The sequence below is a fragment of the Equus caballus genome, chromosome 7, assembly GCF_041296265.1.
Source record: "Equus caballus isolate H_3958 breed thoroughbred chromosome 7, TB-T2T, whole genome shotgun sequence".
NCBI classification, from domain to species: domain Eukaryota; kingdom Metazoa; phylum Chordata; class Mammalia; order Perissodactyla; family Equidae; genus Equus; species Equus caballus.
In genome coordinates, this window is record NC_091690.1 from 455525 (window position 1) to 470684 (window position 15160).

At 64.2% G+C, this 15160-nt stretch overlaps 1 protein-coding gene across 6 annotated transcripts in view; it reads left to right on the forward strand.

Annotated features, from left to right (window-relative positions):
* Positions 1-12765, forward strand: part of ARID3A (AT-rich interaction domain 3A) — a 28788-nt gene extending 16023 nt beyond the window's left edge. For all 6 annotated transcript variants that reach the window (XM_070272293.1, XM_023644301.2, XM_070272294.1 and 3 more), the window contains 6 exons: positions 2269-2341; positions 5069-5252; positions 5660-5907; positions 7957-8253; positions 9264-9362; positions 9683-12765. In XM_070272293.1, coding sequence (XP_070128394.1) covers positions 2269-2341; positions 5069-5252; positions 5660-5907; positions 7957-8253; positions 9264-9362; positions 9683-9867 — 1086 coding nt within the window. In that variant the 3' untranslated portion in view covers positions 9868-12765. The remainder of the gene's footprint in view (positions 1-2268; positions 2342-5068; positions 5253-5659; positions 5908-7956; positions 8254-9263; positions 9363-9682) is intronic.
* Positions 12766-15160: the final 2395 nt, after the last annotated feature.

The following is a 15160-nucleotide window of genomic DNA, read 5'->3' on the forward strand; positions in this document are numbered from 1 at the left end:
CTCTGTGACCTGAGAGCCTGGTGGTGACGGGCAGCCGGGCCTGGTGCCCTCAGGGGGGGCCTGGACACCGCCATGGGGGCTCTCGACACCGTTCCCTCATCCCTGGGGCCTGGCGGGCGGGACACGCCCCTCAGGGGTGCGGAACTTGGGGCCGTAGCCCCATAAAGTCGGGCGGCCTTTACTGCTGGCTTTGTTGGCCGCCCGCAGCAACGGCCATTAAAGCCGCTCCTCCCCCCGCGGCTGGGGGCCCTGCGCGGCCCCCTTTACGGCCCAGCACAATGCCCCGCCGCGGGGGTCTGACCATCCCGCTCACTCCGCCCACCATTTGGCCTGGGGGTTAACGGCTCCCCCCTCCGCCGAGCCAGCCCCCTCTGCCTGCGGGTCACGGGGCAGCTGGTTGCCACCCTTTGCCTCAGTTTCCCCACCTGGAATACGGGGGTCCCAATGGTTACCAGGCACCGAGGGTGAAGCTGTCACGCACTGTTCCCAAAAGATGGGGAAACTGAGGCAGGAGGGGCCCTGCGGTCTCTTGTGGGGGCCGGGCCAGGGAGGAGGGTTCAGGCAGGGTGGAGCCCCCTCATCAGGAGGGTCCTGAGGTTCTCCGGCCCCTGAACGGGCTTCCCAGGTTGGCCGTAACAGATGACCGTGAGCCCGGGGGCCTAGATCATCGGGATGTCCGGGCTCACGGCAGGCAGGGCCGGGGTCCCCCGGGGTCCCTCCTGCCTCCTCCGGCCTCCGGGGGCCCCACGTCCCTGGGCTGTGGCTGCATCGCCCCGATCCTGCCTCCGTGGTCATGTGGCCTCGCCAGTGTCCCTGTGTCCTTCTTCTTATAAGAACGCCCCCTGGGGCCGGCCCGGTGGCGCAGTGGTTAAGTTCACACGTTCCGCTTTGGCGGCCTGGGGTTCCCCAAGTTCGGATCCCGGGTGTGGACATGGCACCGCTCGGCAAGCCGTGCTGTGGTGGGCGTCCCACATATAAAGTAGAGGAAGATGGGCACAGATGTTAGTTCAGGGCCAGTCTTCCTCAGCAAAAAAAAAAAAAAAAAAAGAACGCCCCTCACTGGACTGAGGGCCGCCCAGCTCATCTGAAACAACCTCATCTTAACCGACGACAACATCCCAAAGGCCCCGTTTCCAGATGAGGCCCCATTCCGAGGTTCCGGGGGGACGAAAATCAGGGGGCACCTGCCGTCTCGGGCGAGGCCCCCATGAGTCTGTCTGGTCTCGGTCTCGGCCACGTAATGAGCATTGATTAGGCAACTGCTGTGTGCCCAGGTCAACACACAGGCAGGAAGACACAGTCCTGACGTCCCTGGGGCGGAGGACCGACCAGACCGCAGTGGGCGCCCAGCGGCTCGGGGATGGGAGGCCGGGCGGGCGGGGTGGGGTGTGGGTGCCCGGGGCGCACGGGGCGGGGGGCAGGGACGAGGCCCCTCGTGGGCTCACCCCCCGGGAAGAGCCACCTGCAGGCCCCACCCCCCAGGCCGCGGGAAACGCGGGGCCTCCCCCCTCGCCGGCCGCCATAAATCAGCGCTGGAATGCAGCCGGCCGGCCTGGCCAGGCACGGCCGAGACAAAGGCCCGGCCTCGACCACCCAGGTCTGCGCTCCGGCTGCCCCCGGCCCAGGCCCCCGGAGGCCCCACTTTCTCTCCATTGCACAGATGGGGAAACTGAGGCGCAGGGAGGGGCAAGATGGCCGAGGGGTGGCCAGCCCCGAGGACCCCGCGTCCCCAGGCCCCCGCCATGTCCCGTGCAGCCGGAGCTGGGCGTTGGCTCATTCTTGGGCCCTGATGACGGATTACCCCGGGCCGGGGCTGATTGGTGGTTTCAAGGCCCCCCACGGCCGCCTTCCCTGGAGCTTAATTTGAAGCTTGCGCTCAGCTGCGGCCCCTGGGCGGATCCCCCCCAACTCCCCTCTCTAATTATCTCTGCTGACTTCCTGCCCGCCAGCACCTGGGAGCCGACGGTCGGCGCGGCCAGGGACCCCCTGCCCCCCGGGACCCCAGAGAACCCCGACAGGCCGGGCCTCGCCTCCCTCTGTGCCTCAGTTTCCTCTTCTGCCAAATGGGGCCGTCTCTCGGGGTGGGGAAGGGCATCGGGGGACGTGTCTGGACGCTGGTGGGGGTCCCGGGGGGTCTGGGGTCGGGACTGTCCCTGCCGGCAGCCGCCTCGGTCGGCCCCCCCACCCCCTCCGCACGATGTGGACGCGGCACCCGAGCCCCGGTGCCGACTGACCGTCCCGCCCCCTCCCCACCCCCCCGCCCCGCAGCTTTACGAACTGGACGGCGACCCCAAGAGGAAGGAGTTCCTGGACGACCTGTTCAGCTTCATGCAGAAGCGAGGTGAGGCCCGGCCGCCGGGACGTCGCGGGAAGCGGGCCCGGCCGGTCAGAGCGGCAGTGAGTTCCCCGTGGCTGGAGGCATCCAAGAGGTTTTTGACCCGGGGGTGGGGCCCGGCCCGGCCTGGAGCGTCTAAGTGGGCTCCTTGGCCCGGAACTGACTGTCCAGACCCCCTCCCTGGCTGCTGAGATGCGGGGGCCGTGGGGTCCCACAGAGTCCTGGCTCCCAGGACCCCCCACCGCAGGGCCGGCCTCTCTGGGGGGAGCGGGGTTGGGTCCCGGGCGGGCTTCTCGGCCCTTGTGGCCTGCAGACGGGGTCCTGCGGGCGCTGGTGCGAGGTTTGGGCCCCGGCCGGCCCCTCCTCTGCTCCCTCCAGGGGCCTCAGTTTCCCCATCTGTAAGAGTCCCCACCATGTGGCAGCACCCCAGACATGCTGAGTGCTGGCCCGCATTGATTGAGCACCAATGGTGTACTGGGCCCGGCCCACCCTCAGTCCCCCCAGGTCGGGGGTCCTCAGTAGGGAAACTGAGGCCCAGGCACCAGACAGGCCAGGGCCCCAGCCCTGGAGGGTTTCGGGGACATTCAGGGTGAGCCGGACCCCGAGAGGTCAAGGGGCAGCCGGGGGTCAGCTTGGGGCTGCCCTGCCGGCCAGCGGGACGGGGTTCCCCGAGCGCCCGCTGCAGGGTGGGGCTCACTTCTCTGACCCCCGACAGCCCATGGGGGGGTGACAGTCCCCGCCGTTCAGGGAAGGAAACTGAGGCCGGGAAGGGCGCCCGGCCGGAGCACAGAGGCAGGAAGGGGTGGGGACGGCGGGCACGGGTCCGGGGCCACGGCAGGCCCAGCCCCCCGCTCTGTCCAGGCCGCGCAGCCCCTCCCTCGCCCGCAGCTTCTGTAAACACGCCCGGGCGGCGGAAGGGGATGAAGCCGCCACGTTAACCCCTCCCGCGCCGGCGTCCACACGGCGTCCCGGGCTGGGGGGCCCCTCTCCTGCTATCTCGAGGCCCCGGCCAGGCCGCTGCCCATCATGTGGTCAGGGGGACCCTCCCCCGCCCGCTTTATCGGTCCGTCCACACCTGCCCGACCCCTCCCGCCCCCGAGTGTAGGTGAGGCTGGGGCCGCGGTCGGGCCTGTCTGGTTCCTGGCCTCACCGGGCGCTGAGGGTCTCTGTCCAGCTCTACCTCCCTCGCCAAGCCAGGTGCTCCTGGAGGGCAGGAATCACAAACTCCTACACATCCCTCAAAACCCAGCTCCCAGGTCCCCTCTCCTGCCATCTTCTTGGACCCTCGCCCTCTGTCACTGGGGGCCTGTGGGGCTGAGAGTCTGTCAGACGCCCCCCTTCACTCTGGGCCCCACGTCCTGCATCCCACAGGCCGCTTCCCCGTCACTCCAGAGGGAAAGGAATCTTTTTTCCTCCTTATCACAAAGGAAAAGCCCCCAACTGAATCTTTCTCCGAATTCTCGGGGGCTGGAAAGGTGGGAGGGGTCCTGCCTGCCCCCCATCCTCCCGCCGTTTCCTTGACGACCTCTCCACCCTTCCTTATCGCCCCCTCGGCCCGGCCCGGCCTCCATCCATGGGGCTCTGTGGCTGCCCAGCCCCCGCTCCTTCTGTAAACATCCGTCCAGGCCCGGCGGCTGCACGGGAGGCCCGAGGGCGGAGGATCTCGGTGTGATTCCCTCTGTTCTTTCCCCCCACCAGGCTCTGCCCGAGCCAGTGTCCTGGGTGGGCGGGCTCAGGGTGGGTGTGCTCAGGGCGAGTGCTGAGGGTGGAGGGGTTCAGGGCAGGTGTGCTCAGGGTGCGTGGGCCCTGACGCTTGGCTGTCTTCTCTTCTCTCCCTCTTGGACTGAAGGATGGACTCGGGCCGGGTGGGGGGGTCTGAGGTCCGTCTTCCTCCGTCCCCTCCAGGTTGTCACTGGGGATTTGACAGCCCAGGAAGGACCCGGAAGCGGCCAGGGGTGGCGGGAGGTGGTTGTGGGATGTCTGGCTTCCGGGGAGCCGGGGTCCAGAGGTGGAGGGGGCGGCGTCCAGGCCGGGGCGGGCGAGCTGGGCCTTCCTCCCCCGGGTCACGGCCTGGGGCCTCGGGGGCCGTCGGCCCACACTGCTGTTTGTTGAGCGCCTGCTGTGTGCCAGGCTGGGCGCAGGGGACCCAGGTGGGCGGAAGAGGGGCAGCCCCCCAATCCTGGGCCAGCCCCCCTCCAGGGCAGCCCCCCGCCCGCTCTCCGGCTGCGGATGAACCGGCCGCGCGGCCCCCGGGGCCTGGAGGCAGCGGCCTCCGGGACCGAGCTGGCGCTTTGGCGGCTGTTGCTCTTGGTGACGGAGCAGCAATAACCAGGGCCGCGTCCCAGGTGTGACCCCGGTGGCCCCGCAGCGGCTCCCTCCTCTCTGACCCCCCGGGGAGATCCGTGCTAAGCCCAAGTCACCGATGGAGAAACTGAGGCAGAGCCGCCTTCTTGGTGCTCTCCGCAGCCGGCGTCTCCTCAGGGTGACCCTGCCCCCAGGAGACACCGGGGGACGTCTGGGGACATCTGTGGGTGTCACACTGGGGGGGCCCCTGGCATCGAGTGGGTGGGGCCAGGGACGGCCCCACAGAGTGACCTGCCCGATGTCACAGTGCCGGGGGGACCTCGCTCTGGACTGACGTGTCAGCCCCGGACTTGGCGTCCGCTGGGTGTCGGCCCCCGGCCCCTGGCGCCAGCGGCCCCGCCTCACCCTCCCCCGTCGTGCCCCCCGCAGGGACGCCCGTGAACCGGATCCCCATCATGGCCAAGCAGGTGCTGGACCTGTTCATGCTGTACGTGCTGGTGACGGAGAAGGGCGGCCTGGTGGAGGTCATCAACAAGAAGCTGTGGCGGGAGATCACCAAGGGCCTCAACCTGCCCACCTCCATCACCAGCGCCGCCTTCACCCTGCGGACCCAGTGAGTGCCGCCGCCGCCAGCCGGGATCCCAAGGGTGTCCCGAGCAGAGGGCATGGCACGTGCAAAGGGCCTGAGGCAGGAAGGACCCAGGGTGGCCGGGGAAGGGGCAGCCGGACAGACCACGGAGGCACGACGGGGCCACGTGACACGTCTGAGTCCTGAGAACACGAATTGAGTCTTGATGAAGCAGGAGGTTGTTGTGGGGATGGGGGCCACGTCGTGGGGACGAGCATTGAGACGGAGGGAACAGCATGAACAAAGGCCACAGCTCTGAGGGCCACCAAGTGATTCCCGGGTGACGGCATGATGGGGATGGGGAGGGGGTGCCATGGCGGGGTTTTGGGGCCACAGGTGACGTCCCAGGCGCCATCCTGTCCCCTCACTGCCCCCATCCCCCGCACACACAGGTACATGAAGTACCTGTACCCCTACGAGTGTGAGAAGCGGGGCCTCAGCAACCCCAACGAGCTGCAGGCCGCCATCGACAGCAACCGGCGGGAGGGCCGGCGCCAGAGCTTCGGGGGCTCGCTCTTCACCTACTCGCCGAGCGGGGCCCACAGCATGCTCTCCTCGCCCAAGCTGCCCGTGTCCTCCCTGGGCCTGGCCGCCAGCACCAACGGCAGCTCCATCACCCCGGCCCCCAAGATCAAGAAGGGTAAGAGGCAGCCGGGGGGCCGTGGGCTGGGGGCCGGGCGTTGACTCGCCTCCAGCCTTTTCCCCCCCTCTGGGTGACCAGGATGAGAAACCCCCAGGTTGGCGTGGAGGAGGGAGGCCCATCTGCCCTCACTGTGCCCACTGCAGACATTACTAATCAATCACCATTTTTCCAAACCCCAATCCCACCGCACACAGACATTACTAATCAATCCATTCCCCCCATCCCACCCCTTGGCAGACATCACTAATCAATAGGTCTTTCTCCAGTTCTGCTCCGACGCAGACATTACAAATCGAGCACAGTGCTCCCGTCTCATGCCCCCCCTGCAGACATGACTAGTCAATCCCTGTGTTCCCGGGTCCACGCTGCGGCAGACATTATTAATCGAGTGCCGTACTCTTTCCTGACGCTGTGGCAGGCATTGCTAATCAATCGCGGTAGCGTGCGTCCCCGTTAATTAAGGTTTTTCCAGTCCTTGCCCGTGACAGACAGTCCTAGTTGATCACCGTGTCGCTCTCCCTCTGAGCTTTAGGATCCTTCTCACGCCCCCAGCAGATGCCAGCGAGAGGGTGTGTGGGTCTGTCGACCCGACCCCGTGGCCGTCCCTGGAGCTAGTGCTGGGCGCCCACCGCCCCTTTCTGAGCCCACTTTCTTTGTGGGTAAAGTGGGGGAGGGTTACCCCTTCCTTGTAGAGTTTGGGGAGCCGTCAGGGTGGAGAGTGCCCGGCGGGCCCCGGCCTGGGTTTGCAGATGCCTGACAGACCCCTGTCCCAGGTCCCCGTCCGCGGCAGGCATCACCCATCAATCACAGTCTTCTCTCCCGCTGAGCCTCTGAATCCTTCCTAACACAGAAGCACCAACAGCACACGTGGCAGCTGGCCTCACGCAGGTCCGAGGTCCCATGTCTCCTCTGCCACACGGGCCGTGACTTGACTCCCTGCTTCCTGGGGTCGGCCCGAGGGTCTGAGCTGATCCCATGGTGCCCTGAAAACGTAGGACTGGGTCAGATCTGAGGTGAAGGGGGTCTCGCTGACTTTAGCTCATTCGGTCCTCTGTGGGCCTCAGTTTACCCCCCAGTCTTGGGTGTTCCTGGAATACCCATCAGTGGTTATGGAGATCCACCCGTGCTGAAGCCGGGGAAGACGGGGGTGGGAAGAATCGGGGGTTGTGATCCCGGGGAGCTCACGAGGGGCCCAGGAAGCGATAAGCAACAGTGGGAGGTCCACGGTGACGGGATGCTGGCTGGAGACGGTCCGAGGGGGCTCCTGAGGAGGTGGCGTTTCAGCTGAGATGGAAGAGGGAGGCAAAGGGGAGGACGGTGCAGAAACTCCACAGCGGGGGGCCCGGCAGCCACGAAAGTTGGAAGGTTGGAGTGGGGACCCGGCACGTAGAGGCAGCGCCAAGCGTCCAGGGATAGAAGGGGGAGGAAGAGTCAGGAGAAGAAGAGACAGCGGGTCCCAGTGGGACCGGTGTGTGGGAACAGCCGGGACATTCGTTTCAACCGAGGAAAAGGGGAATGGGGAGGAGCCGACTCTGGGGTTCTGGGTTCGAGCCCAGCTCAGCCTCTCTGCAGCTCTGTGGCCTGGGGAAAGTTAGCCGCCCTCTCTGGGCCTCGGTTTCCTCCCCTGTGAAATGGGGATGAGTGTCCGGGTGGGCTTGGGGTTGTTGAGACGGCCCCTCCAGGTGATTCGTGTTAATTGCTCTAGACGAGCCGTGTTGGGCCCTCGGCGTAACTAGTGATCTATGTGATGTGTTAGACGCTGCTGTGGGCTCTCTCGGTGGCACGAACGCCACCCACTACCATAGTTCTGTTACTGCAACCGGTGTTGTTACGTCCTCGCCAGTATTACCGTCATCATGCCTGAGAGTAGGAAGGATTTTATAGGCCTTGTGTCTGTTCAAAAGCCTATGCACTTCCCTGGAGCGGAAGTGAGCTCCCCATCGGTGGAGGTATTCAAGAGGGTGCACATTCCTGCCTCGGAAGGAAGGTGGGGCTGGGCCACCTCAGTTCCCTCCCAGCCACTGACTCCTGTTCTCCCCTGTCTAGAGGAGGATTCGGCCATCCCTATCACGGTCCCCAGCCGCCTGCCAGTCTCCCTGGCGGGCCACCCCGTGGTGGCGGCCCAGGCGGCCGCGGTGCAGGCGGCAGCAGCCCAGGCAGCCGTGGCGGCTCAGGCGGCTGCGTTGGAGCAGCTTCGGGAGAAGCTGGAGTCCGGGGAGCCTCCTGAGAAGAAGATGGCCCTGGTGGCCGATGAGCAGCAACGGCTCATGCAGCGAGCCCTGCAGCAGAACTTCCTGGCCATGACAGCCCAGCTGCCCATGAGCATTCGTATCAACAGCCAAGGTATCCACCCCCCGGCACCCAGACACTCCGTGCTTCCTGCCTGTGTCACAAAGTAAGGGCCTCAGAGCCAACATATGTTAAGAGTGCCTAGAAATCAATAAGAAAAAAAAAAGGCAGACCAACCAATGGAAGCAACGGGTAGCTGTGACTAGTAAATTCAGATGCAAAGCTGTTCAACTCCGTCTGGTTGGGGATCTTCAAGCTAACAAGGGAGGAAATTTTTCACCCATCAGAGTTTGATAATATCAGGCACATGGTCATGCGTCGCAGAACGATGGGGACGTGTTCTGAGAAATGCGTCGTTAGGCGATTTTGTTGTGTGCACGTTGCAGGGTGCACTTACACAAACCTAGATGGTGCAGCCCACTGCACACCTAGGCTGTGTGGTCTCGATCTCATGGGACCACTGTGGGGTGTGTGCTCCACCGTTAACCGAAAGGTCGTTATGCGGCGTGTGACCGTAGGAGGATGTATAGTGAAGGCTTGAAGCAATGTGTGTGTCCATCAGTGGCGGAACGAACGGGTCACCTCTGGACCACTTTGCGGCCATTATAAAGAGTGAGATGATGTGGGTGTGCTGACATCTCTTAAGACTTAGAATCAGGGGCCGGCCCAGTGGCATAGGGGTTAAGTTCATGCTCCACTTCGCCAGCCTGGGTTTCACAGGTTCGGATCCCGGGCCTGGACCTACGCACTGCTTATCAGCCACGCTGTGGTAGGCGTCCCACATAAAATAGAAGCAGATTAGCAGCAGAGGTTAGCTCAGCGCCAATCTTCCTCACCAAAAAAAAAAAAAAGGGGAGGAGGGAACATAATCACAGAAAAAGCAAATTTTAGACAAATGCATTCGTGCTCAGTAAGCATTTATGGAGTACCCACTGTGTGCGCTGGTGACAGACACAGTCCACACCTCGGCGGAGCTAGAAGTCCGGCGAGGGTGACGGCCGGGATGCAGATGGTCACACGGACTCCTTTAGGAGGACGGATGACGGGTTTTCTTGTCCCCGCAGCCTCCGAGAGCCGCCAGGACTCAGCCTCGAACTTGAGCAGCACGAACGGCAGCAACAGTATTAGCATGTCCGTGGAGATTAACGGGATCGTCTACACAGGTAGGCGCCCGGGCCCGCCCACCGTCCTCCCAGGTTAACTGGGGGGGGGGGGGGGCGTCCAGGGCCTCCCCCCCGCCCTCGAGCCTGGTAACAATGTAGCGCAGTCAGCGGGGTTTTTAAAATGCAACAATGTTGCAAAGTTTGCAACAATGTTGCGAAGCTCCGCTGGCAGCGCGTGGTGCGCGCGGCGGCCGCCAGGTGGCGCTGTGGACACGGGGCAGCTGGGTGGCGGCGGCGGGTGGGCCTTGCGGGGGTCAGGGCCCCGGGAGGTCGCTGTCCGGTCATCCGGTGACCCGTGTCCCCTCCTGTCCTTGCACCAGGAGTCCTGTTCGCTCAGCCGCCGGCCCCCACGCCCCCCTCGGCCCCCGGCAAAGGCGGCGGTGGTGGCAGCCGCGCAGGGAACAGCGGGAACAGCAGCGGCGGGGGCAGCGCGGGCGGCCAGGCCGGGCCAGCGGGGCCGTCCACACCGGCCACGTCTTCTACCTCAACTAACTCATTGCCTTAACCACTCCCCACCGCCTCCCCCACCCCGGAGCACCCCCCCCCTCCCCGCCAGACCGGACAGGGGGTCGAGGTGGGCCACACGGGGGAGGGGCGGCTGGGATGGCGGAAGATACGGGTGGGGAGGGGAGATGTCCGCAGAGGAGCGACAGCTAGCACCAAAAAAAAAAAAAAAGAGAGAGAGAGAAGAAGAAATATATACGTATATATATATAAAGAAAATTTAATAAAACAGGGGGAGACCAAGTAACACTTGAATTACTCAGGTTTCGGACGTCCAGGCCGCAAGCGGAGGAAATGGGAAGAGAGCGAGGGGTCCGCACCCTGGGGCTGCTCCCGCGGCCCTGGGGGACCCGCTCGGACTGGAGTCCGGTGTCCGGTTTGGACCAGTTGCCATGTCAGTCTGATCCTCTTTACCTCGTACATCCCTGCACTGTGCGTTTTCATTTTTGTCTGGTTTTTGTTTGTTTTTTTTTTTGCTTTTTTTTTTTTTTCTTCCCTCCATCACACACACTCGCCACACCCGGCTCCTTGTGTTGAACGGAACCCCTGAGCCAAGATCGGTTGAAATTTTTTGTTTATTATTATTTTTCTTGTTGCTTTTGGGAATTTTTTTTTTTTTTTTTTTTTAAAGAGCTAGCGATATTCGAACTCTATAGGGTTTTTAAGAGGTCTTGGGGGTTGTGTTTTGTAAATAGTCTATTTTATTCTCGGGGGAGGAATCAAACCTTAGCAAAAGGAGATATATATCTATATATCTATATATTTGTGTTCATTCAGGGAAACTGGACTTGAAAAAGCAAAAAAAAAAAGAAAAAAGAGAAAAATCGGAATACCCCTTTTATTTTTCCCACGACTGATTTGGGGGCGCTGGGGCCTTTCCTGTGGGCGGCGGGGGGGCTGCAGCCAGCAGAGGTGATGAGCTCAGGTGCTGCGGGGGGCGTGGGTGCCGAGTGGCCGTGACGGGGACATCGGCCCTCGTGCCGGCTCTCCCCTCAGGGACCGCCCAGTCTTAATCAGGAAGGAGAAAGTGCTGAAACCCGGTGGAGATGGGGGGGGGCTCCGGCCAGTGGTCCCAGCCCCCAGGCCCCTGTCTCAGGGATGCACATGGCCTTGTGGGGACTGGCGAGATGGGACCTGGGGTGAGCCGGCCTTAGCTCAGGGCGAGGATTTTGGGGCCACGGCACCCTGCACCCCCTGGCCCCGTCCCGTCTCCTCCAGTTTGTCCCTCCGCTCGGGGCCTCGGCTCCCTGCAGTGACGGTGCCCTCGTTAGTGTGACCCAGCGGGAGAGGCATTGTTGGCAGCCCTGGCAATGGCTCCACCGGGCCGGCTGCACGGCCGTCCCCAGGCCCAGGCCCAGGTGGGCTCTGAGGACTCTTGGCCGCCCTGCCCTCCCGGGTCCCTGGGGACCTGGTGGCATTGGGTGGAGCTGTGCCTCCTGCACGGTGGTGCGTTTTCACTCGCTGGGTCTCGTTCCCTCGGGGGGGGGGGGGGGGGGGGCGGGGTCGGTGAACTCGCTGTCCCCAGGGCGGCCCCGAACCTCTAATTGGGCCCTGGGAGCCTGGCCTAACGAGGCCCAGTGGACGCCCTCCTGCCTCGGGCCCCAGGGGCGTCCTGTTGCCTTGGGGACCCTGGGGGAGGGTCCTGGGCCCCCCTGTCTCCGGCGTCTGTGTCTTTGGGAGGGAACCCCTTTCCTTGTTGTATCTCAGGGTCGTCCACACCCCCTCCAGCCTCCCAGGAGCGGGTGGCACGGGCGTGGGGCTTTTCTCTCTGTTTTTCCTTCTAGAAGGTTCTCTCCCCCCCACCTCTCGTGGCAGCAGCACAATCATTGTGGGAGGGGGGACCCTTTTGTCCCCAGACACAATCCAGGCCCCCCCCAGAGCTGTCCCCCCCTCCCTCCCCCACCCCTCGGGGGACCCGGGCCCGGGGGGGCCCTCGCCGTGAGGGTCCTTCTACCTCAGGTCTGATTTTGATGCCAAAACCCGCGCCCTCTCGGTCGCCCGGGTCCCCTGTCCTGGGCGCATGGCCTGTCAGTTGCCTGTCACAGGCCCGGGGGGCGCGTGGCCCCCCGATCTGACTCAGGGTGGGTCCACCTGCCACTCGGGGACCATGGGGACGGGAGGGGACGCGCCTCTGCCAGCCGCTCCCCCTGGGGCCTGTCCCCTCCTGTCCCCTCCTGGGGGGCCGGGGGGCCGGTGCGGCTCGGCGCCCCTTTATGCAAACCGGGGTGGCGCGTGTTCCTCCCGGGCGGGGCGCTGAGCCTCTGGGCGGGTGCGGGGACCCCCAACTCAGGGTGGAGGGCGGCTCCGGAGCTGCAGGTGGACGGGCTGCTTCTAGAATCTTCCGTGTGAGCCCTGACTGGTCGGGCGGGGGCGGCTGGGTCCGTATGTAAGAGTCGAGCATCTGTACAGTCACTTTTATTGCTTTTTATCCTTTTTTGCCACTTCTTTCCTTCTTTTTCCCCTTAATTTCGCTTTTGCATCCCCCCCCCTCCCCCCCGGCTTCCATTCCTGACGTGAAATTTCAGTTCCTCCGGGGTTCGTCGGCCGGCGTGCGGCCGGCACCCCAACTCAGGTTAAAGGAAACAAAAAAAACCAAACTTTTAAGAAAAAGGTATAAACTACTCTCTACCTCCGGCCGGGGCGGCCTGTACCGACTTCAGTTTTTGCAGAACATTCAGGTATTAAAAGGGAAAAAAAAAAAAAAAAAAAGACCAAAAAAGAAAAAAAAAGACAAAAAAAGGTGTGATTTTGAAATTTAAAAGAACACTGAAAGTTTACATTTTATAACATTATTATACAGATTGTATTTAAACTTCAGAAATATTTAAGACAATTGTAACCCTGTAAAGCTGATGAGATATTAAAACAAGACAAGACACTCTGACTTTTAACAGAAAAAGTTGCCTCTGTGGTTTTTTCCGGCGTCACCCCCACCCCGACCCCGTCTGGGCCCAGGCGGCGAAGGACAGGGGCCAACCCGGGGTCCTCCAGCCAGGACTCACCCCCAGGGGACCCCGGGCCACGTCTGGGTTCATCTGTGGGTGTCACACTGGGGGAGCTCCTGGCATGGGGGGGGGGCAGGGATGCTGCTTGACCTCCCACAGCGCCCAGGACGGCCCCACAGAGTGACCCGGGCCTGATGTCCGAAAGAGACGCCATCTGAGAGGTGACTTACCCCCGCAGTGGGCGTGTGTGGCCCTCAGCACCTCGTGGCGGCCTGATGCGAAGTCCCTGTGTTAGGGATGTGTGGGCGACACGGTGTGTGGCCAGGCCTCTGCCATCTGGGTACTAATGCCTGTGGCTCCTGCCCCTCCTCTCTGGCTTCCTTCCCTTGTCTAAGGAGACCACGCCTGGGCCTGCCCCGGGGCCTTTGCACAAGCTCTCAGGGCCTGCGTGGTGTGTGTCCTTCCCTCTGGGCGGGGGTCCTGCTGCCTCTGCTCCACACACACCTCCCGCCGGCCCTTCCCCCCCCACCCCCGGGTGGAGGTCATGGGGCTTCCCCAGCTCCCCCCAAGCCTTCACGCCGTGGTCTGGCTCATTGTCACCTCTCAGTAGCCACAGAAACCAGCCCCAGGGGTGCAGTCGGCCCTCAGGCTGCATTTTGTGACCCCTGGACTTGGTGCCCATGGGAGGGAAGCCCCGTGTCGTCTGCCTCCCAATAGACCAAACGTGGGCACGATTGGGGCGGGAAAAGCTTCCAGGGGTGTCCGATCCACGTCCCCCCTTGTGTCCCCTGAGCCCAGAGGACCAGATACGACAGACTCAAGGTCAGCGCGGCCGGACGGTGGGCAGGCCCAGCCTCCTGCCACCTGGCGCTCCTGCCACCAGCGCCGGCCGCAGCCGGCCCGGGCCGGTCCCTCCTGCCTGGGTCGGCCCCCAAGGCTGCCCTCAGACCGAGGGACAAACAACCAGCCCTCCTGTGGCGGCGGCCGGTTCCCACACGCCTCCCTGTGGCCCGTTTCTCACTCGCGCCAGACAGGAGTGGCCGCATCTGGGGATCAGAGGTCAGAGGACAGAGGTCAGCCCACCTGCCTCTCAGAGCCCCCTGCCCCCTCCCCCCCCAGGGAGATAAAGAAAATGTGATTTTTTTTCAATAAAAGGGCATTTCCGGCAAACTGGATCGGCCAGTCCAGCACCTTCATTCCTGGGCTGAAGAGGAATTCAGAGAGGGAGCAAAAGGCCCGGAGGTCACACAGCTCCTGGGGGCGCAGGGCGGGGTCGCCCCCCTCCCGGGCCCCCCAGCTCTGCGCTGGTTCGGAGGCCGGAGGCTCCCGGAGGTGAAACGTGAAACCCGGTCCGATGGGAGGTGCCGAGAGGACGCGGAAAAAAGAGGGTTTTGACGGAATCCTGTGCCTTTCCCTCCCCCACGAGCGCACGGCGGGGCTGCGGGGGTCGGTGGCGGGTCCCCCGGGCGGCGTGGGCGCTGGGCTGGGACGCGGGAACGGCGGGGTCTGGTCCGGCGGGTCCGCGCGCACCCAGCGCCCGCCCGCAGACGGGAGGTGGTCCCTAAGCGCGTGGGGAACGGAGACCGCGGGGCGTAGACCCGGTGGAGGGGGTCGTGCGGGCCTCTGTGCCTCAGTTTCCCCCATCTTGCTCCCGCCACCTTGCCACGCGCTCGCGGCCTTGGCTTTGGGGCCGGGCGCCCGGCTGGCACCGAGGAGGTCTGGCGACTGGGTGGTCCGAGACGCCCCCGGAGCAGGGCTTTTGTCCTGCGCTCCTGACACAACTGGTCTGTCCTCATTCCGGGAGCCGGGCTGGGGGCGGGGTGACCTCTGACCTCGCGCCGCCGCCTGGCCGGGCTGGGTCCCCCGGGAGGGAGGGGGAGGGGAGGCCTGCGCGGGGCCGCGGCTGCGATCCAGCTGCCGCGGGAAGTTGACCCCGCTCTCCGGCCGCACCCCCGTCGGCACAGTCGGTCTCCTGCGCCCCAGTCCTGCGGGGCCGCCCCTGCGCCCTGGAACCCCGGGGACGCAGACCCAGGGCCCCGAATCCCCTGGCCGTGGGGACCACAGCATCCCACCCCCCAGCCCCCGCCCGCGCTTTGCAGGTGGGGAAACTGAGGCCCGGAGCTGCCTGGTGACCCGCGCGCACGGCTCAGAAGTGCCGCGTCCACCCACCCCCCCCGGGAGCCGCACTGGGGGGCCATTCTCAGAGCGGGTCGGGCCGAGTCCTGGGGCGTCAGGATTCAAGGAGAGAGGAGGTTTGGGGGAACCGGGCTTTGAAAAGCGTCAAGGAGCATTCCAGGCGTTTCCTTTTTCTTAGTCACTCTCTGAAAAAAAACCCAACAGTTGAGAAAC